Genomic DNA, 23,486 nt, shown 5'->3' on the forward strand with positions numbered 1-23,486 from the left:
ATAATAATATCTTTTCTATACACGCACATATATATAGACACACACACACAGAGCATATAGTGCCTTTCAGGCGAAGGCTGACGGAGCGCCTAGCTGATTTTCCCCCGTAGAGGAGCCACGTGGGGTTTCCCCGGCATCGCATCCTCACTAAACCTAACCGGCAGGCAAACGGGGAAGGTCTCCCCGGGACCCCTCTCTGGGACCGTCCTCCGGGAGCCAGCGCCCTGGGAGCAGCGGCGGTAATTGCTCGGCTGTGGTTTTCAGGGAGATGCTGGCAGAGGAGCTGTGGGAGTGTTATGAGGGAGGGCGAAGCACCAGGGGACTTTTAAGTGTTGCATGAGAAAAATAAAAAAAAAAAAAAAAAAAAAAGAGAGAGAGAGGAAAAAAAAAAAAAAAAAAGGGAAGGCAGTTTGTTTTTCAGCTGTATTCCCAAAGACCTCGTAAATACGTATGCCTCATGCCTAACCGCCGTCAGTGGTGATGGGGAGCTTCCCGGCTCCTCTGCGGCGGCGGGAGGAGGAACATCCCCAGCCTCGAGCTCGGCGCCTACGTAGGAGCGTGGTTCCCCGGCCGGGCTGGACTGTGGGCAGCCCTCCTCCTGCCGTGGAGCGAGTATCACCAGCGCCATGAGTCACAAGCTGCCGGGGCTCGGCGCCTCGGCCGGCAGACCACAGGCTGCGTAACGTTTGGGGAAAGCAAAACAACAACAAAAACCCAAGCCACACGCTCCCCTCCGCCCCGTCCCGGAGCTTGCCATCCTGAGGATGGATTTAAGAGATGATTTGCAGCTGTTGCACAAGACCGTTGACCTCTGGTGGCATCGGCTCCTTTGCAGCGCCGAGGGGAGGGGGGGGCAAGAGAGAAGCAAAGCCCCGAGGAGGGCACAGCTCTGGGAAACCCAGTCCTCCCGCTGAACAGTCCCAGTTGTTACTGCCTTTCCTCAGCTCGTGCACATTCAAACCCATTATTTCAGAACTGCAGAAGTATCCAAATCATGACATATGTGCGAAAATGAAAGGAATGCAAATGTTTTGGTTTTTCTTTTTTTAATTGGGTCTGGACATCCTCTTCTGCTCTAACTAAAAAAAAATTAGAGAAGTAAAAGACCAAAAAAAAAAAAAAAAAAGCACATAGCTTGCATTTCCCAGCTTGAAATAAAATAACGCATTTGCTTTTTCACATTGGGGATTTCCAGGCTCTTCTTTCCCCTGCGAGCACCAGCCCCTCCATGCTGCTGGTCTCCCCGGCACAGCTGGAGCCTGTGGCAGTTCCTGGGCAAAGGGCAGGGCACCACTGCGCTGTCTCCAAACCAGACTCAGCTGCAGCCACGTTTCCTCTTCGCTGCCCTTTATGTGACAAGTCGGGAGCCTTGCCCGCCCCTGTTCTAGCCCGATCTGTCTTAACTGGGGCGAGCTGTGCTGCAGTTTGTCCCGAAAGAGGTAAAGAGAAGGCGGTGAGGAGGGACGCGACAGAACCCCCCAAAAAAACCAAGGAGGTTGGGAGGGACGAGAAGCGGGATCAAAACAGCAACAATCATTCCCAGAATAAAACCAGTAACTCCCAAGAAATGAGGGCTTGGAGAAACTCCAGGCAGATGCAGACTCCCAAAACTTAATTATTCTTTATTTTTTAAAAAAACAACCAAACACTAAAACAAAACTAAAAAAAAAAAAAAAAACCAAAAACAAAAAACAAACCACAAACCAGGAGAAGCCCTGCCTAGCCAGCTTCATTTTAAAGACCGCTTTCCCAACGTGGCAGCAGCAGTCATTGCCTTCTCTGGCTGCACAGCCCCGTAACACCCTACCCCGGCAGCACGTCCAAGCACAGCTCCTCTCCACACGCGTTTCAGTCTGACACCACCGTTTGAGCGTCTCAAATTCAAGCATCCCAGGAGGCCCCGAGAGGTGCGATGACACCTCAGTGATACCTGGGGTGGGAAGCTCGGGATGGGGCAGTATCGCCCCGTGGCACAGCTGGGACGTGGGCAGAGGGAGGTCGCAGGTGAGGCACCAGCTCTGCTGCATTCAGGTAACGTCACTTCACCTTTCCTCACTCTCACCACCGCAAAACAAAGCGCAAATAAATGCATTCAGGCCTCCAAGGGAAGCCTGTAGTAAGTACTCAAGAAGGGCTCAAAGCTCCAGTACGAAGAGGTGCATGAATGCAGGGTCAGATGGTTGTTTCTTTTCCCTGAGCGAACATTTCCATTTTGTTCACTCTCCGATGACACTTTCTCACTTTGTAAGGCAATCTTGGTCCACTCCAGCACCTTCTTTGCAAGACATGTCATCATCTGGGACTTGTGGACAACTTACCCACTTCAAAAAAAATACATATCACATACAATTACCGCTGTAGCTTAATAGGGAACATATTCTTTCCAAAATAAACATGTTGGGCCAGTGAACTTCAAGTGACTTTCAAACAAGGCTTACCAAAACAGAAACAAAGCAAATGTGAAAAAGCACGCCTGCTTTCTGCTCCTCCCATACAAACACACACTACAGAAATAGAACAGGTTGTCCCCAATGGAAGATTCCACAAGAAATGAAGGAGAGATAGGATTACGTGGAAAGAACAAAGCCTCTTTCATGGGGGGGGGGGGGGGGGGGGGGCGGGGGGGGAGAAAGTTATTTCCATTAAGAGAGAAGAAGAGTTTGATTGAAGAGTTTGATTACCATTAGCTGCTATTTCACCTCAACAGTTGAGCAACAAGAAGGAGTCAGTTTTGCCATTGAGGGCACAAAGACATCAGCAGGTCCAAGGGAGTGGCATCAGAAGAGCTTCCCACAAGGTCCCTGGGACAAAAGCACCTGGACGAAGGGATAGAGTGTACCATCAGCAAGTTTGCTGGTGACACAACACTGAGAGGAGGGGCTGGCATGCCAGAAAGCTGTGCTGCCTTTCAGTGTGACCTGGACAGGCTGGAGAGTTGGGCGGAGAGAAACCTTATGAAGTTCAACAAGGGCAAGTGTAGGGTACTGCATCTGGGGAGGAATAACCCCATGCATCAGTACAGGTTGGGGGCTGACCTCCTGGAGAGCAGCTCTGTGGAAAGGGAACTGGGAGTCCTGGTGGACAACAGGATGACCATGAGCCAGCAATGTGCCCTGCTGGCCAAGAAGGTCAACGGCACCCTAGGGTGCATCAAGAAGAGTGTGGCCAGCAGGTCAAAGGTCATCCTCCCCCTCTGGGAGGGAGGATTGTGTCCAGTTCTGGGCTCCCCGGTTCAAGAAGGACAGGGAACTGCTGGAGAGGGTCCAGCAAATGGCTATGAAGATAATTAGGGGATTGGATCATCTTTCTTATGAGGAAAGCCTAAGGGACTTGGGTCTTCTTAGCCTAGAGAAAAGACGACGGGGGGATCTCATCAATACTTATAAATGCTTATAGGGAGGGTGCCAGGTAGATGGGAACAGTCTTTTTTCAGTGGTGCCCAGTGATAGGACAAGAGGTAACGGGCACAAACTTGAATATAGGAAGTTCCATCTGAACATAAGGAGGAGGAACTTCTTTACTTTGAGGGTGGCAGAGCACTGGAACAGGCTGCCTAGAGAGGTGGTGGAGTCTCCCACTCTGGAGACATTCAGAGACATCCGGACCTGCCTGGACACCATCCTGTGCAACCTGCTGTAGATGAACCTGCTCTGGAAGGGGGTTTGGACTAGATGATCTCCAGAGGTCCCTTCCAACCCTGACCATTCTGTAATGAGTGAGGAAGAAGGAATCAACACCTTAATTCAGAGCAACTGCCCATGCAGAAAACTGCTAGGATTGCCTGAATTTCAAGGGCAGGTCAGGAGGTGACAGGACAATGTAGTGGCTTGCATGGCAGTCCTTTACATAGTATGGCATCCCTAAGGAGCCCAGATCCCTTCCCTCCAGTGTTTCACTTGAATTTAAAGTTGCTGGGCTATACTTCTATTCCTTCACAGGAGACAACCAGCATTGGAAACTTCTTCTCTCCTACCCCAAAAGACTAGCTGGGTGGAAAATGAACAAGACTAGGAGGAGGAGAAGGTCTGCTAATAATCTCCCATAACTTTTTGACAAAATAGCCCACATCAGCAGTGGGCAGCCAGCCAGCTGCTGAGGCCATGCTGTGCACCAGTGGAGGAGGGCAGTGCGAAGTCAGTCTCCTCCACTAGCTTCCCTGAAGTTTCTGCAAGAATTGCATAGCGCCAAAAAGCTGAACTACCAGAGAAAGGGCAAGACATCGCACTGCTTCCATTTAACAAGCATAACACATCTGTATTTGCTAAGAGCTGTCAAACCCAACAGTTACCCCCTCCAGATAAAACTGTGTTTGCTGACCACATGTGCACATGGTTAGATGAATTCTGGCCGCTGAAACATTGAAAGTGGAAAAAGAAAAATAGGTATTTAGGGGCCAGAGGGTAGGGAACAAAAACCAAAACACAAGAAATCTCCTTTTTAAATAGCTTTGAGGCTGTTGAGTGATCTCAATGCCCATGCTGCCAACCCAGGGGGTTGTGAAGACCTGTTCTACCCCCTGGGGCAGCCCCAGCAGTTTACTCTAACAGATGGCAGCAACAGGGCACAAGGTGCTAGAGGTGAACTGGAGATCTTAGCCCAGCCCCAGCCTGGCATCTTGCAGGGATGGCCCTCTCCAGGCCACAGCCAAGGTGCAGCCCAAAGCATCCCCAGGGAAGGGGATAAAATGGGCAGAAATAACTGTGCTTGGCTGGGTGCGGAGTCCATGGCAGCCCAAGTAGGGAAATAAAGGAACAGGGTGAGGGCCAGGTGACAAAGACTGATTTTCCACAAGGCTAACGTATTGCCTCTGGAGAAGGATGTAATTTTGTGCAAACGAGCATTTTCAATCAATGCCTCTCCCCGACTACAAGAGGCATATGGCCTCTGCAGGGACTTTCAGCTGTTTCTGTATGAATCCACCAGGGGCAGCAGAAACTCGACAGGGGCAGCTGCAACCCCAGTTCTGCATTGCTTCTGTGCTGGTTCTGTGTGCCTTCATCTTTATTTACACCAGCTGCTGAAGTCACCTAGGGCCTTGGGTTTGGGGATGAGGCTGATAGGTGTATGCTTTGCCATTTTCATTAATGTCTAAGAGCTACCAGTTACAGATATTAAGCAGCACACTGGAAGTATACTGGACTTACTCAAGTTTTCAATTCACCCCGCTTTCGGTAGAGGCTTAATCAGAGAATAAGCAACCTGGAAGTTAAATGTGACTTCTGACTCAAGAATGGTCAACACCGTGGTCTCGTACAGAAATCCAATCCAGAGAAACTCCTCCTTCCATCATAGCACTGCTCCAATAGAAATGGAGCAACCCATGTAAGGTCACTCAGCATGTTGTCACATTCATTTTATATATATATATACACACATACATATACACACACACACACACATATAGATATAAATAAATACAGGGAATCCAGAAGACGGTATCCCATCCCTACTTCACCAAAACATTTTTTTGATTCTAAAGCAACAGCCTTAGCAGTATATCCTTCTTTAAGGAAACAATACCCAAAAGGTAGCCAAAAGGTAGCCACTCAGAACTGCTGCTCCTGACATAACCACAGGTGATCTTCTACATTTTAAAAGCAAAATAGTTTGAAAAAATTATACTCCAGCTTCTTGGAAATTGATTGCTGTTTCCTCTTCCCATTCCTACATACCGCTTTCCCCCTTGTGCTCCTGCTTTCTTCCTGCAGTTCTCAGAATATTTTTCATTCCTCGACTTCATCTGTTTTGTCTGCCAAAGTTCTCTCCATGGCCTAAATGCAAAGCTAACCATTAAGGCTCACCGAGAAAGAAGGTGCACTCAGTGAGACCAATTACACAGAACGAAGGGCTTTTTTCTCTGCTGCAGAAATACACTTCAAATGAATTTTTAAGACTCTGTACGTGTCCCACAGAATTATGTGTCTAGCTGCAGATTTGCAACAGCAATCCTCAAACCCACCATTTAAAGATGCCCAGACCACTGCGCTACTGAGTTATTTCAAAGAGCTCACTTAAATCTATGTTCTCCTACGTGTTGCCACAGGGTGTTCCTGGCCTTATTTCTAGATACAAAAAGACAAAAGACCACAGACTAAACAAGATATCCCATTTGCTGTTGACTGTGTGTATTCAAAGTCCCTGTACGTTGAAGTGCAAAGCGCCTGTTGCAGACCTAAAGAACGGCTTTTGTTCTCAGAGCTTGTCTGCTTCTCCCCACTGTATGAGGCTTGTTGATGAAATCTGTTATCTTCTCTCTCCTGTAAGCTGGAGTCAGTATTGGAATCACTTTTGAAAGTCCAGAGTAGCCATTAATTCTGTGGAGTCACTGGGGAGCCACAAAAAAAGCAGTTTTGTGGAAGAAACAGATTTGGGATTTTAATGCCATGCAGCTTACTTCTTTTAGTTAAAAAAAAAAAAAAAAAACAAAACCAAACTGATTACTCCCCACAGATCATGTTTTCAATAATCTACAGCAAAGCCCTTGCATGCCCTGACCTTTCCATTGTTGGGAAACAAGGTGCTATCTCATGAAGGTGCAAGTCTTCTTTGGTGCAAGTCAGATCCGCTCAATATTTTACACATTCATTTCACTCTGCTCAAGAAGATCTCCTCTGCAACAGGCTTCCAGCAAAGCAATGCAAAGCTGCACTAGTAAATCCCTCTGCCAGCTTTGGGTCCTAAACTTGCAAACTGTCCTGGGCAGGAGCCCTTCCGGTCCTTTGTAGGACCTCTCCTCATTGACTTTTGCTGTGCTCATGGAAACCACCACCTGCATGGTCCAGCCCCTGCTATTTTCACAGGTTTTCTGCATGTTTTGCTTCTGTGTGCACGCACACACCCCATCGTGCTGCATTTTCTGGCTCAACTGGAAGGAGACTCAGGCATGCGGGAGGAGAGAAGTTCAACAGCAAGCCTCGTCTGGATAGCCGGGCTGTGGGATGCACCACGGCTTCTACCTCCCACACAGTACAGATGCAGCCCAGGTGGCTCACAGAGTCTTTATTACTGCACTGATGGAGAAACTTGAAGGAATGCAGCTTTGGACAGCCTGGAAGTCATTAACCCATAGCGCCGTCTTTAGAGTAGCTATTCTGCCTTGAACAAGCCTCTCTGAAAATGTACACAGCCGAACTTCTATGCTTTAATAAGTGAAATACAGCTTTACTCTAAAATAGCTGCCAGGGTATAGAGATTGCTCTTTGAGAGGAATACGCGTTTGCTGAACTAGAAGAACTGTTGTGGAAAGCAGAGATGCTCTGCTTGAGGTTATTGCTAAATATCTGCAAAGAACCAGAGAGGCCCAACTTCCTTCAACACAGACCTTCCCTGTGCTGTACAGTCAGCAATATTCACACGTGACACTTGGTCTTCCAGAACTTCATGCTTTACAGCTCAGAAAAAAAAAAAAAAAAAAAAAAGGCAAAAAGGGCAGTTCAAAGCATCCTCTCAGCACGTGCTGCAGTCATGTGCTGCATCCTAGCTACAGCTCAGGGGATTGAACTAGACATTTTCAGCAGACAGTAGTTTGATCCAATCACTGGGAATCTCAGAAAAGCCTTTTTTCCAGCACAGCATCAGTGTGCTTCAGCTCTAACACCAAGCTGGCTGGCTGACCGCAAAACTTGCAACCTTTTATACAGCGAGAGTATATTTTTCAGTTTCCCAGTCCTGTACAAAGCAAAACTTCTTTCCCCTTTAAGCATCCTAAAAATAATGTTAGCTTTTGAGCTTGGAAATTTACATCCCAGTGGAGAGCAGAGCAAGACAGAGAGAGAAAGGGATAAGGGAGCAAAATAAGTGAAACCGGGAACGATCCTCCTTTTAACACGGCAGTCTCTGTCCCTCCCGTTCTGGGGTGAACTTTAGGTCCCTTCTTTTAACTAACTACATTTGCTATTGGGTTATTCCTTAGTTTTCATTCATTACTACAGGGAGACTGGATTGTCCTCTCTTTTGCTCCTGGTTTCATCACAAAGCATGCGTAAAATACCATCTGATTTCACAACCCTAAGCCCACTTAGCTGCCAACATCACCTTTCCTTGCAGCCACAGTAGGCTGAACCAGGTCACTTTATTCCACAGTGACTACACGTTTAATTAGAAGAGCAGTGGCATCTGGGTTCATGCTTGTTGCATGACCCCATCCGCAGACACGAGGAAAGAAACACGGACTGCGCTTACGTACATCGATGCAAATGAGAACTTCTGCCACCGAGGTCAGTGGAATAGCACCGAGCCAAAACCAAGGGCACCAGCACGCTCCGGGCTCTCAGCATCAGCGCGGGATCACCTACTTTTCCCCCCCTGTGCTTTCTGCATACGTGCTGGGCTGAACTCCAGGGATTAATTTACCACCCACTGTGCAGTTTTGCAGAGGAGGAAGGGATCAAAGTCTCGTTCAACAACGTGAAGCTGTCGCTAATGACGCAGAGGCCGATATTTCCTCTTGGCAGCCCCGGGGCTGCAGAGAGAGGTGGCGCTGGCACCTCATTAGGTGGCACCAGCTCTCCTCTCCACGCCAGAGCGGCACTGCTGGAAGGCAGCGCTTCCCAGCCCCGGGTAGGTTTGGCTGCGAAGAAATCTTCAGGCTCCGCATCCCAGCAAAACTCCAGCTCAGCTTACACAAAGCTGGTGCCGATGGTACTTGGGAGATATCTCCAGGTCTGGGGTCCTTTGGGTTATTTTTCCACTCTTGCCCCTTTTTCCCCCTCCCATGTATTTTCCTACCTTAATCACCAGCACCAAAAGGAGTCATCACAAATCAGACTCCCCCTCGCAGTCACCTGCAGCAGCACCGCTCGGAATCAGCGTATGTCAGTGTGGGCAATGCCATTATTGCGGGAGACAATTTGGGAAGAAACAGGCTTCTCTGAACTCCTAGCTGTTCTTTGCCTTTTCACCAACTTCCATCTAAAGTATTGGGAGCAGCACCCTGCGCAGCTCGCCCAGAAGCTCAGGTTTCCTTCTCCAATGCAAAGGTGACAATAATTCCCTTTTTAAAGGGTCCTTGAAACACACAAGTGGGAAGCGGTACTGCAGGTTGCCACTGGGCTTTACAATTAAACACCAGCGGAAAGCTTCTGCTGAAAACAAGCGGGCAGCTCCGTCCTGCAAGCCGCAGATGAAGTCGAGCTCGCTGCCAAACGCAAGCAGTTGTTTTGCCGTGTGAACAGTAAACAGTAGAATTAGCTGATAACCAGCATCTCGAATTTGGCAAGGGCAAGTTTCTTTTTCACCCCCACTGTTAGGAAGCACGAAATGCAAGAAGCCTCCAAGCCTTTGAGGCAGGAAGCTGACAGCAAACACCGCCTCCCTCCACCAGCTGATCCCAGAAACGTAAAGGTATACAAACCACCTATGTTTTCCCTAAGCAGCTAAAACATGTGACCAAGAAAGTTCAGATCCCTCAAACACATTTAGCCATAACGAAACACAACATGTTTTCAGAGGGCAGCAAGAAGGAAGGGGTCAGGCACAAGAGTTTTGTAGCAAATGGCCTTATTCCAAACTCAAATTCCTCACAAATACATCCGATTATCTGACCAATAACCGAATGGAGTGTTGCAAATGCCGGAGGCACTTTTCCTCAGCCCTGAAAATAGCTGTAAGGAAAGGAAACGTGCCAGTGCGCGTCACGTAACAGAACTGACAGTAGCAGAATGAAAGTTAAGGTGGATTTTTGTCAAGAAGGATGAAAAACTGTTGAAGGGTTTGTGGTTTTGATTTGGGTTTTTTTGGTGTCCTCCCCCTTTGCCTCACCCAAGTTCATTTCTACGTAGGATAACTTTTGAGGGATAACTTTTTGTTATAGGAGATGACCTGCCTTGTAAACAGCTATGACACAATGCTCGTGAGAAGGCACCACCAAATCAACCCAGTCCATGAGATGGTGACTTGCTACATCAAGTAAAAAGACCCTGGCTGCAGATGCAAAGGGAAACCACAGCTGCTGCGGGAAGCTCGGGGCTCCCCTGTAGCACCTCTCTCCCTCGCAGAGGGTGAGCTGAAGCTGTGCCCACCAGGGCAGCCTGCAAACAGAGAGAGCAGGGCTGAGGAACAGCTAGAAAGCGCTCTTCATGCCACGTCCGTCACCTACAGCGCTGCTCCAGCACGCACAGATTGCGGATAGGTGCTGTGTCTCAGAACTGGGTACTACCTAGCACAGCTATTTGGATAATATACGCTTTACCACAGTACTTCAGGCAGGTAGGAAAAGGGAAAGCTACCCAGACAGGAAGATCTGAGCAAATCAAGAACCACAGTGAGCAGGCATACACGTAAGAGCTAAGAAGAAGCCAGGGGAAGCAAACTGACCGCCTCACAAAGATGCTGGTGTTGGAGAACATCTTTATGCGGGGGTCAGTCCTGGTGATCAGGACAAGAAGAAATGGAGAGGAAGCAGTAGGCCACCTCAGCTTGGGGAAGGAGGGCAGGGCTTGCTCTGAACGTGACCCTTCCCCATCCCATCTTCAACAAAGAGGCAAGAAAATCCAGAGAGGACTTCCCAGGGCAAAGGGGCTGGGTAACATGGAGCAATTTGCCAGCTCTTCACGCTCATAAGCTGCTGCTGAAGAACAGTAGCTGAGACACTCAGATACCATTGGTATCCCACACAGCAGCTGCTCCAGGATTTGCTTTTTTGTTTGAGAAGGAGGAGATGAAGAGCACCATTCACTTGGTAAACTGGACACTTGGCTTCTGACAGTGCCCTGTTACAGCCCAATTGTCAAGGCAATGCCTCACCCCAAGGGCTGTGGGGGCTGCGCCTGAACCCCCACAGCCCTGAGTAACCCCTCTTCTAGTAAGGGACCACGAGCAGACACAAACAGCGTGCAGAGCCACTAGCTGTGTCAGACCCTGCTGATGTCTTACGTGAAGACCGCAGCAATGGCGTGACTGCACTTGAGAAGGAAACCCACTTTCTGTCCCCATTGCTAGACAGGCAGTCTGACCAACCCACTGTTTCAAACTTTGTTATGTTGTTGACATCATGTCGTTAGCATCATGAAAGCATTGCAATCTTTGTTTTACGCTTGCCTTTGACAGACTGAAAAATTTACTTTGTTCTTCAGTGCCCGGTAACGAGCAGGAATTGGACATGGGTTTGGTGTACAAAGGATATTAGTGCTCCCCAAGGACACTTGGGAGATCCTTGTACTTGCCACTCTGGCCAACTTGCAAGGTCGCCAGCACCTGGCAGGGTTTGGGCAGCTCTGGTGGTTGTATCATGTTTTATAGCCTGTTGGGTCGTTTGTCAAGATGATACCAGTGGTGGGGAGCAAACCAGCATCTCTTGCAGAATTACAACCTTTCCTCCCAGGCGCTTTAGATGATATCAGGACTTCAGGAGAATGATCATTAATTTGCTTTTCAACAGAGACTTTCAGCATGACCTTGGATACACCATTTCACTGCTTTGAGTCTCACTTCTCCAGGCATAAGCAGTTCCTTCCTCTGTGCAGCACTTGTGGCAACCAAGTACCAGAGGTTGTAACAGATTCGGGCACCACACTAATACGGGCTATAGGTAGGCCTTTATTTTAATTCTCCAGTACTCATTTGTAACAATAGCTGTTCTTCTAGATAGATTTGCACATAAACTACATCATTTCAGCAAGTTGTAGCACCGGTGAGTTCAGTGTTGGGCGATTCTCTGTTGCCTTGCATGTCAAACAGTTAGTTACGATTATATAAAAACCAGAAAGTCAAGACTAACATAGACTAGACCTGCTGTTCTTCTGAACGGCAAGCGGAAAAAAGCCACAAGTGATGTCTTCTTACAGTCACGAAAGAGTGACTTCCCTGATTTTCCTACTCTGCCACCTGCGATTCTCATCCCATCAGTCCAACAAGGTGTTCTCTACATCCAGTCGTAAATCTTCATGAAACTATTCTGTCAAAGACTTATAGTGTCCTGCCCTAGAAGTTGGTGAATTTCAGCGCTAGATTAAGAAACAAATCATAAAGCATTTTGATATGCCGTACGTTTTCAAACACACATCTATTTGCAAGCCCAGTGGTACATTCTTGACCCCCTCTAGAAAGGGCAAAGAAAAAAATTAACATAAATGCATCACTTAGGTCGCCCACCACAATTATCTAGCAGGAAGGAGTCTAATGAGAACCAGTCATAGCTTGTGTATCCAAGATCTAAAAAATACCCTGCCATTTCTTCCCTGGTACACTGCGGTGTGTTTATTTCACTCGGAATTTCAGGTTGTTCGTGCACAATCTTTCTAAATGGTCAAAGATTAAATGTCCATTTCTGACAGAAAAAGGAAAAGATAAAATTGAGAAGCAATGTTGTATATCTCTTCAGAAACTATGCAAGTTCTTGGAAACTGTTGAGAATCAGTGAAAACCGTGACTTTTATTTCGAACCAGTATTCACCTTACCAAGAGAGAAGATTCTATTGGGGTGGGTTGGTGATAAGGCAAATAATTACTAATTTCCATCTATCTCCGAGGTGGAAATAACACAATAGGCAAGCATTTTTTCCAATCAAGTGTTGCTTATTTTCGACATACCTACTTTTAGAACCCAAGTTGTTTGCTGAAAAGGTTTTGTTTTGGTTAATATCATCATTGTCTTTCATTTAAAAGAATCAGAAATGCCAGATCATTGTTACGTGGGAAGGAGAAACTCCACAATCTGCATGAGCACTTTCAACTACTGAATCCAGTTTCTGCTCATACACCAGTCATCACTTCGTGACTGAAAAACCCCTCTGGATTTTGGCACTTTGGAACAACTTTTAAAAACCAATTCAGAACAAGCATATCAAGGTGAGATAAACCATTTCCTGTCTTCTCCTTAAAAATATATATTAAAAAAAAAAAATAACGTCACACAAGATAAACGGGGAGGCCCATGCAGGAGGATGCATAAGCTGTCGTCCAACTGTATAACTTTTCTGCTTGCCATACACAGGTAGATGTTGCAGTATTGCCCATTCTCACATTTTTAGTGAAATACCTCAGGATATTTTTATGGATTTTCATTAGTTATCACTATCACCGCTGTGTCGCTGGGCAAAGCCCTCAGCTTTTATTAGCAGTTAAAACACTTTTACGCTTGTCGCTCACACAGCTATGAAAAAGAGTCGGAAAACTCAGTCCCGTAAAAGCTACTAAAGCTCAAGACAAATAAAACCAGAAAGAATTAAATCTTGTGAATTACACTAACTACATGATTTTGGGGAGTTTGCCTCAGGATTTGAGGATGCCTGGAGCAGACTATGCCAGGCTTGCAATTTTGTCAATTACATCTCATTCCATACTTCAGGACCATCGCAGAACAAATGGTTATTACAGACGTCCCCAGGGACACAGAGCTCAGGCAGCCTCGTACTACATGCTAAAAAGCTTTCTTGGCCAATGCTTATCAAAAAACACTTCTTCCACACAAAGCCCTGCATTACCTGCAACTAAACCAGAATGTAGCAGAGACGGGGTCTGTTAACTCGGGACACGCTCGCCTAACACGTGGAGGATGCTGTAGGAGAACAGCCCCGGATCCCGCTTTCAGGGAATGCCACCCTTAATGCAAGCTGGTTTACGATTGCAGTAAATTAAAAATAAATAAATCATGAAATCCACACGTGAGAAAACAGAACTGCATTGAGGATAGAAACAAGCGTCAGAAAACTAGAAAAAAAAAATATACTTACTCAGCTCCTCATGTTTTCTTCACCCTGTAAAATCTCCCTCTGACTAAGACAAGTCCCATTTGCATACCAGTCCCTTGTTATCAGATTGTGCCGAGAAAAGAGAGCTAGACACAAAGACCCAGCTTTGCCTTTTTAGGCCCCCCAAATCTTTCCTAGGGCTTTGCTTGGCTTTGAATCGTTTCCTCCCCCCTGGCCTTAAGTGCTGTCACCTGCCAGCGATTTCCTGCCTCCCTCTCGCTTGTTCTGCCATCACTGGATGCTGCCCTGACAGAGAGCGAACCTCGCCAGCGCAAAAAAAATATTGAAGAATATTTGAAAGGCGCCTAACCGGTCTCTAAACAAATTGTCGGCCCACGAGGAAGCAGGAATGTTTGTTTCTACCACCCGCTTCGGTACAGACAGGCTGAGGAGGCGGTAACCAAGCGCTACGTGGTAACGCCGGACTGCTCGATAGCCTGGAAATACCGTGCCCGTCAGTGGAGATGCACAACGACATTACAAACAGACAGGCTGGCCTGAGAAATTACCAGTTTGCACTGCTTGCTGTCATCTCTGTACCCGAACCATACGAATAACACAAGTGAGTGAAGCCCATGTCGGTGCGAAGTCGGGCAAGCTGGCCCAACGCCCTCCCCTAGAAGAGGGCATGAGCAGGGGACATTTTGCGCATGCAAGGCGATTTGCAGCTCTAGTTACTATTCTCCAGCTGACGGACGAAGTAGGAGGTCCCAGTTTGCTTCAGCAGAAAGTCAGCCTGTCGCCGCTGAAGTCAGATGAGCCCCTGAAGCAGACTGGGAGGGTTGGCAGAACGCGTGAATGCAGCTCAGCTGCTGGGGAGCAGCAGATGTGAGCCGGGGTGTGGTACCAAGCAGACGGAAAAATGGTATTGCCCCAAACCATCCCGCTAGATCGGCGGCGGCAGCAGCGCATCTGTGCCCTGATGTACTCCCTTCCTTCTTCTTCCTCCTCTCCGCCCCCTTGTGAAAAAAAACACTTTGGGGCTGAATTTCCCGTTCCGATGAACTTTGAGCAGATGTTCATGCCCAGGGAGAGAAGGGATACGACACAACCTCGCCGGTGTGTTTGCTCGCTGCAGGGGAATAAGAAAGAGCCCAGGAAGTGCGGGGTGCTAGACTTCAGATCCTATCTGGCGCTCGTCCTCTCTTTGCCATTTTTCCACATCTGAACTTCATCCCTTATCTGGGCTGAAGGATAAGTATCTTGCTTCTTGTGTACGGGAAAACAAAGCAGATGGTCTCAGTCTGTGGGACAGGTGTCCGCATCAGAAAACTGTCACCGTACTTGACACCTTCCCAGCCATACTGGCCAAGATCCTCCAGAAAAGAAAAAACATACCTTGCCGTTTTGCATACATTTACATTCATTTGCATGCATTCGGGCACATACTGAGCAGAAGCACATGCCTTCCCAGTTTTCAAGTTGCACTATAGCAAAACCTCAGAAGGAGTGGTGTGAAGATAACTTGTTAAGTGCTGACTGCTTGGTGCCTTTGATATGCAAATCACTAATAAAAAGGGTCCTTCCATGCCAGAGTCCTATTCCGTTCCTGCCTTTTGTCACAGGGATGAGTCTTAACAAGGAGGAACAGAGGAAGCAGCTCTGCCCCTACCCAGAAAGTCTGTAAAGGCAGTTGAAAACTCTTTTCTGCCAGATTTCCTAAGAAAAGACCGGTGACGTTGTCAGAGTCCAAAAGACATATTCCCATCTTTTTCTTTTTTTTCTTTTTTCTTCCCTGGCAAGGGGTTTTCTCCCCCAGCCTCAAACAAAAGGATCTACATCTCTATTTTTCCTCTAAGGGAGGCAGAAATATTTCATCGGGATTGTGATGGCTGGAATGCCTGGGGAATCTGGGATGCGGGTAATCTGAATAAGGGGAGAAGTCAACGAAACACAGGAGGATACTGAAGTGCCTTAGCGCAAGGGCTGTTTCCCAACATGCGTGCATATGGCTGTCTGAGTTCATAGGAAATCGTCCCACGTGGAGCCTTACGTCCGGTATCAGGGGGAAAAAAAAATGCAAGAGAAAAACCAAAACAAACCAAACCACAGCAGATTGCTCAATGCTGCCTGTAGGCCAGCTAGAAGGAGGGAAAAAAAAAAAAAAAAAAAAAAGAAATCCCTTAATGCAGTTTGCTTGGCCAAAGCCCAGCCTTGCCCATGGGGACAGCCTCCGTGGTGGCAAGAAGAGTACCCCCTCTCCCTGTCCTGCCTGGGGAAGGTCCAGCCACGGGCCGGGGCACGGTACCCGCTCCCCGCTCCCCACCAAGGCACCAGTAAAACACTCAGGGGGCGATTACAGCTGGCAGCACTGCAATCAGGCAGACTCTCGCCCAAATAGGAAATGCCGTCTGTATTTTCCAGTGCTAATTAGGGCTGCCCTTGGCAGGAGGAGAGGGAAAATGAGCATTTCCATGGGAACTTTTTTTTGATCGCTTCATTTTAGGGTCATTGCGTGAGTATCGGTTCTTCTCTTCTGTACTCCAGCCCCGACGGCACGATAATGTCGCACCAGGGAAGAGGGGCCGTCTGAAGATGAAAGGCAGGTAGGGGAGATGTCCTGCTCAGTGCTTAGGGTTTGTCACCCAAGGCCTTTGCCCCATATTTCCATCCCTGCCAGAGCTTCAAAGCGACTTGGGGTTTGACCAACCTGCTGTGCATGGTTGTGATGGGTGCCAGCTGCACGGAGCGGCGTAAAGGCGACAGAGCCTTCCCCCACAAAAAAAATATGTCAACACTTGCAGTGATTGTGAACCCCAAGGACCTTTGCCTACGAATCCTTTCAGCTTCCTTGCCACCTCCGTAGCCTATCAACAAATCCACTTGTTTCCTTTCACAGACCGTTACGTTTCCCACTTCTTCCTTTGGCACAAGGGAAAAACAGTCTCAGAGGCTTCCCAAGGTGAGCTGGAGACATGGCCGCTCCCATAGCTACAAGTGAGGAAAAGGCTGCTTGTTTTCGTGCGCTACCTGGAGCACGACAGCCCATTACACAAAATCAGCAGCAAAGCTCCCCCCACTTTTGCAAAAAAATCCCCCAAAACTTATGTAACTCCGCAAGTAATCTTCACTAATCTTGAGCGAGGCATTTAAATCCAGGGAATAAGCCTATTCTTCTCTCCTTCCCCCCAGCCTGTCTGTGCAGTGAGAAGGGAAACAAACAGAAGCAAAGTTCACAGCCTCGTGAATATTCCTTGCGACGAGAGCAAAGTGGCAACCTGTCCCGAGTCTGCTCCGAAGTAAACCCTCCCGCCCTGCCATCTCCCATGCACAGCAACGGAGGACCTTAAGAGAAAAGCTGCTTTTGGACTGATTATCACTTGCTCTTAGCTGAAGCATGGAAATCTCTACTCTCGCAACGTACCATTGCCTTGCTTTTGTCTGGTATTTTTTTGTCGCCTATTCGATCACGCATGTAAGAACAGAAGAGCGGCCATCTGAAGTGTTCCTTTACGGTGGGCAGTGGAAATATTTGACAGTCCTCAATCTGGTAAGCAAATCGTGTTGTACAGTGATACCAATATGTCTATTTGTTTGTCTGCCATCTGTGCCTCAAGACATATGCAGCTGGTATATTTGCTGCTGTTAAACTGCTTCCTTTAACGGTTTATGCCCCAAAGGGAACTAAGTAGGGATCCGTGCTTGTGCTGTGAAACGCGTTCGCAGGTTTTATGCAGAAAGAATATTGGCTGGCAAGCTGCTTGACTTTCAGAAAGTACTCTGAAGCTAGCTGCCTCTTCGTAAGAGACAAGCTATTACTGAGGAGAGGGACAGAAACGTAGGGTAGGGACAGAAATGTAGGGTATGTCCGGCCAGGACGCGTGCAACTTTGATGCGTGTTAGCTAACCCCTGATTCGACACACATTATAATGCTGCTTGGAGCTTGGCTTCAATTTTTTAATAGGCTTTTATGTCTTGTAAATTACAGAAAAGGTGCAAAAAAGCATAGCATGGTGCTAATTTCACCAGAGTACAAGCTTAGAAAATCAGTCGAGAGCATGAGGGAAAGGAAATCCAGCCTGTGGAGAGGGATGCTTGTGATAATATTACGTGTGTTTTAACAGTGCTATCATCTCCTTGCTGCATTTCCTAAAAATACCCAGAAAAACATAGACCATATTGTGTTCTGGTTCTCCTAATACGCAAACTTTTCACAAGATAGATAGAAAACAAAATGAAAGCACATGCAATACCCTGGGGGAGAAGGCTTGTTCACAGTCCAAGTGGTTCATCAGTGACTTGTGGCAGTGGTGGCAGTGGGGTGGCAAGACTGGGCATGTGCAGAGGGTTCCTACAAGGGACATACTTCTGGGACACTTGCTAAACTGAAGGATGACTGCAGGAACCTCTGTAGCTTTTTGTCCATTCTGTGTGACCGTCAGAGTTAAATACCAGTGGGAGGTCTGGCCCGGGCTATGTTTATCTCTACTTTTGCTCTTCAGGAGACACCCTGCAGTGGAGTCCAGTGGAAGCCTAAGGGCTCCCCAGCTCCAACTGAGGTCTTTGGAGACCTCTGGGGGGTTGAGAAGTTTGGGTCCATTCCAACCTGAACCATTCTGTGATTTTGTGAAATATTTGCAACCAAGAGGCAGCGAACGGCACATGAGGTGGCTACAACAACCTTGGCGTCAGGGAGCCACAGCGCCCTTCTCAGTGGCCAAGCCACCGTGGAAGGATGAGGGCACATATATCGCTGCAGTCAGGATGGTGTATGCAATGGTTTGTTGCTATGTTATTTTCATATCAGTAGACCTCGGCTTTTGTGATGTTTTTAAAAATGTATTTTTCTGAAATGCCTGCAATCAAATGGTCAGGGTTCAACAACCTTAAGGACATTCAGCTTGTACCGCTGGGACGTGTCAGTAGACTAAAACACCACCAGTCATGTCCCAGACAAGCTGCTCCCTGTGTGCCCAGCTCCTCTCCTTTGGGTTTTGGGTAAAGCTGGCCCCATTAAAGTACCAACCATACCCTTATGCAAAAAAGCATCTCCATCCTCTGGCACCATTAGAATGAGATCTATCACCCAGTATATGACACAGCTGCAAAGCACGAGATCGAGAGGAGAAAGCGAGTAACCCATCTCCCAGTATTCTGGGATGCAGAAATACTCATTGAAATGATCATCCAGCTTCAAAGAATTCCCTTCGTCTCTCTGAAGGGAAAAACATACGTGTTTGTAATTCTGATGCCTTCCCTATCCTGAGGCAGTGAGTGCCACCACTCAGGTGTGCCTTGTTTGAAAGAGCAGTTCGTTTTGTTGGTGTAAACCTGCTTCCGGACAACTGAATTGGATGCCCCTTTACTTCTGTGTTGTAATTTAATCATCCGTCCCTGTTCGCTTTCTCTTTGCCACTCATTAGAGACCGCTACCCAATTTTCCCTTCGGTGATGCTTTTCTGCAAGCTGGAAGTCCGAGCCTTTTTCATCTCTCTTCACAAAGGGCTGCTTCTTTCATTAAAACGTCCTCGTCGCCCTTTGCAGTAGTTTTTCTAGTTTCAGGAAGGGGTAAGTAGGGCAGGCTGCAGCGGTTGAGCTATGAGCACAGCATGGGTTTATACAGCGGCCTAAAGGTGTTTCCTTCTCTGTTGTTTATTTCTTAACAATTCTTAACTCTCTATTTGTCTTTTTGATTACTGGTGAGCAAGAAGCCGGCAATTTGAGAGAGCTATCCACAGCGAGTCCAACATTTCTTTCCTGGATGGTGATAGTTAATTTAGAACCCATTGCTGAAAAATAGATAATTGAAGTTGCTTTTTTTCCAAAATGCATTACATCATTGCATTTACCAACACTGATTTTCGCCTGCTATTTGATCTTGCATGCACTCAGTATCCCGAGATTCCTTGGCAATTTTGCAGTCAGGTTTTGCTTTGACAGAAAAAGAAATAGAAAAAAAAAAAAAAGATTTACAAAGCTTTACCACCTCAGTGTTCACTCCCTTCCCCAGCTCATTTACGAATCTGCTGAACAGCTCAGGTCTCATTAAATCTCCGTGAGCGAGGGCCCTTGCTCCACTTCTCCAGTTCTCCGTCTCCTATCTTTTAACCACTTATTGATTCAATCCCGACGCTAAAACAGAGCTGTCAACCAGCAGGGAGATGGTTTGGGCTAAAGATGCTGCCTTTCTCTCACACAGAAAATGCGGCAATGGGGCAGGGTGTGCAAAATGACTCCTTCTTGGTCAGTAGTCCTTATTCTGCAGAGATGGGTTTTTTTTCAAGAAAGGGTTGCCAAAGAGTGAAAGGGGCCCCGGGAAAGAAATGCCCTCATACCCCATTATCCCTTTGATCTGGACAGCGTTTGAGGGTGTCTCTGGGTGGCAAAAGTTTCCTGAGAAGACAATACAGTCCAGGGGACCATGGAGCTCCCTGTGGGGCTCCACAGGGCCTAGGAGAGTTGTCCCATGGTTTGGCATTAAACCCACTCCCTGTTGCTGCTGAGGGACATCAAGGAACAAGAGATGGCTGTCAACCGCAGACGTCCATCAGGTGCACGCCCGATGCTTTACATTTCTGTGCTTTTGGAAATAGTGCCGGGAGATACCTCGGGATGCCGGGAGGTTCTGTCCCGGGGAAGAACAGCAGGGAAAAACTTCCTGCTGGGCTGTGCTGGTTCAGTGGAGCCACCGCGCTGGAGAGGGCTGAGACGTGCCTTGGAGGCTTCCCCAGAGCTAGGCAGGCAGGGCGCTTGTCCAGCTCTTCTGCCTATCTCCTGCTGGGCTGCGATTGCCTGGCTTCTGGCACCAGCTGGCTGAATCACCTGGAAATTTTCTACACCACCACCGTCCACCCCTCCCCCTCCCCATTCCTCTTAGCTCTTTGGAATTGCATTTAAAAATTTCCTTCTGTGGAAAGCTGCTGTGGCCAGCTCATTCTGATTCGAAATGGAAATACTGGAAAATGTGACATTTTCCGGGGATGGAAATGCAGCTTGACTCCTCACTCTGCTGGAGGGATGCTGAAGAATTTCTTCTAGATATGACCCTCTTTAAGCACCTCATTCAATTCCTCACCAGTCATGCGGTTCTCCCAAGAGAGCTACAGCTCTGACGTTACTTCAGATTCATTTATCTAGTTAATGATCACAGCAATCAAGATCCAGAAAGGAAATATTTTTGTAAGGCAAAAAAAAAAAAAAGATAAGTGGGTTTTGTATCAAAGGAGTTCATTGACCGATTATTGAACAAGCAGAAATGACAGATAAAAACGGTTTTGTATTCATTTGTCTGTGACACAAACAGTACAAGCTGAATCATTCATTGCCTGAAATATCTGAGCTCATAAAAATCTGCTCAGTGCTGTAAATCTATTAGTAAATCATTGCATAAAGAGCGCACTGCACCTTTAAAAACTATTAATTGCATTCCTGACCCATTTTATTCCTTGCGCTTTCGTCTCTCATAATTGAAATACTTTTCAATTCTCCTGAAAGCTGGTTTTTTTTTATTTATTTCAAAATGGACCCATTATTTAGTATACATATTTTCCAGGGTGCTATCATGTGAATGGATGTGTGGCTACACTAAATGTTGACTGTTGTCTAATAGCCTACTCAGAATATTGGATTTATCCCCCCTTAAGGGCAGAGCTTGGAGCCCAGTTTATTTGTACTAGTTGGAGATTTCAAGATACACATATGGCCAGATCTTATACGCGAAAGTAAATCATGTCAGGTTAGTTAAACAGAAACAGCCCTTTGATCACTGCAGCAGATAAAAATTAAGGTTTGTCTTTGTCACTATGAGTCTCAGTTTGGAAAATCGATCTGGCCAAATTAAGCGTTTCTACAGCACCTAGCGCCATGGAGCTCTGCGGGGTCTAGAGAGGAAAGCAGCGTCTCTCCAACAGGGATAATCATCTCCATATTCTCCTCTTTGAGTTAATCATTAGCTTTCTGAATGCTTCCAGTCTTCCTCCTGTTCATGTGGGAATACTGTAGGGGATCCTCTTTATTTACAGCCAGCGGATTTATACACCACGAGCGGCTGCAATGGATTTGCGAGCGCCAGCACTGCTGTTTGGGAAATTCACAGGACATCTGGAATAATTTGTTGTTTTCATGTCAGCTTATTTATTTATTTTTAATGTCAACATTTTGCCACTAGTGAAGGGCTGTGAGATTTGGATGCACCTTTCTTACAGGAATAAGCCTGGAAGAGCACAGGTTCGGAGCTGTGACCGGAGTCTACCGGCGGTGCACCCTGCCAGACTGAGCACTACTGGGGATGGTTCCAGCTAGGTCCAGTTTCCTGGCTTGAACATTACCTGTATATTCTTCCAATGCTCCTGAAAATACAGGATGATCACAAAGTGCCTGAAACCCCTTTGAACCCACACCGATGGACAAGGGCAGAGATACGAGCAGCGCAAAAACAAGCTCCTGAGATGGAGTTCAAACTCCTTCAGGAGTTGTTCTTCTCCATGTTCAGCCAGAGAAATGGGTCAGGTTACACATTCAGATAAGCATTTTCCATATGGAAGATAACATTGTCCTCCCCTGCGTATGACAGAATACCAGACAGGGAACGTGGCTGTTTTGGGACTGTTTCTTTTCAGAAATGTTTGTTTTAGTTAATTTTGAAGGGGGGGAAAGAAGCAGCCTATCCCTGTCCCATGATTAATGTAAGGCTGACCATGAACAAGATAATAATAGCCCCATCCTCTGGGAACCAGGCTTCTCCCTAATTGCTTTATTGGCAATTAGTCACCGTGTGTCACCAGACTGTCACCACCCTCACGTTCATTTTTCATGCTTTTTTACAGAAAGTTACTGCTGACTCTACAGGGTGTAACAAGAGCTTCTGTTTACTACCCGGCTTTTCTTAGCTCTTCGAGGACTTGGTTTTGGTGTCCTGGCGAGGCCAAGGACTGGGGCAGATGTTTTGGTTGAACACGTGCTTGGGTCTGAGTATGCTGCGCCCCAGTATGGACTAGAAAAGTCCATAGAGAGCTAGACCCACCCATGACTTGGAGGGCTGAATCCCTGCAGACTGAGATTGGGCCTGCAGTTACAGAGGCTAATTGTGATAATGGGGGGGGGGGGGGGGGGGGGGAAGAGAGAAAACCACATTTAATAGAGCTGATTTGAGTGCCTCAGAACTGAGCAAAACCGTATGAGTACTGATGAAGCTGTTTGTTTTTTTTTTTTTTATGTAAAAATGTGGCCGTTCACTCTGTGCTTCAGAGAAGAAACAGGGGGCTTTGCAGCTGAACCAGGTGGTGCACGACCTCCCATACCTTGCCCTAGGCGACCCTGGGACCTGCAAACTTGCAAACTAAAGCTTGCAGAAACCTTTGTTTGAAGATGGGCATGGTGAAATCATAGTCCCCTCCTTCCCTCGGATATTTCGATAATAGAGGAATTGCCAATGGAAAAGCATTGCATTAATTCTGTCCCCTCCCAAGCACCACCCTGCTCAGCTCCTTCAGACGCTGGTGAAGTAATCAGCCACAGCTTCAGACGCTTCGCTCTAAATAAATATCTGATTCAGAGTAAGATCATGGCAAAAGAGATCTCACCCTGAAAGCTGTAACACAGCCTCTTTCCATTTCAGCATTGCTAGTGGGTCCAGCCTTCGCAGTAGGCGGCATTTCCCATATTGCATCTCTCTGGGACAACCTTAAAAAGAAGAGGCCGCCCCGTGAGTTAACAGAGCTGAACTAGACTCAGTGCTGAACGCAAGGTAGCGGGAGAAGTATCTTTTTGTTAGGTTTTGCATTTGTCTATCTGACAAATCTTCTTCAGCATGATCTGCCATGTAGCATTAGGAGAGAAAATGGAGCAACCAGAAGAGC

General features: G+C 47.1%; 1 protein-coding gene across 1 annotated transcript in view; it reads left to right on the plus strand.

The window, feature by feature from the left end:
- Positions 1-17,025: 17,025 nt before the first annotated feature.
- The window catches only part of ADTRP (androgen dependent TFPI regulating protein), a gene marked incomplete at its 5' end in the record, with an annotated part of 34,558 nt that continues 28,097 nt past the window's right edge, over positions 17,026-23,486 (plus strand). Inside the window, one exon of the mRNA XM_082479720.1 lies at positions 17,026-17,178. Coding sequence (XP_082335846.1) covers positions 17,026-17,178 — 153 coding nt within the window. The remainder of the gene's footprint in view (positions 17,179-23,486) is intronic.

The sequence above is a fragment of the Vanellus vanellus genome (assembly GCF_965231255.1).
Source record: "Vanellus vanellus genome assembly, chromosome: 2".
Classification (NCBI taxonomy): Eukaryota; Metazoa; Chordata; class Aves; order Charadriiformes; family Charadriidae; genus Vanellus; species Vanellus vanellus.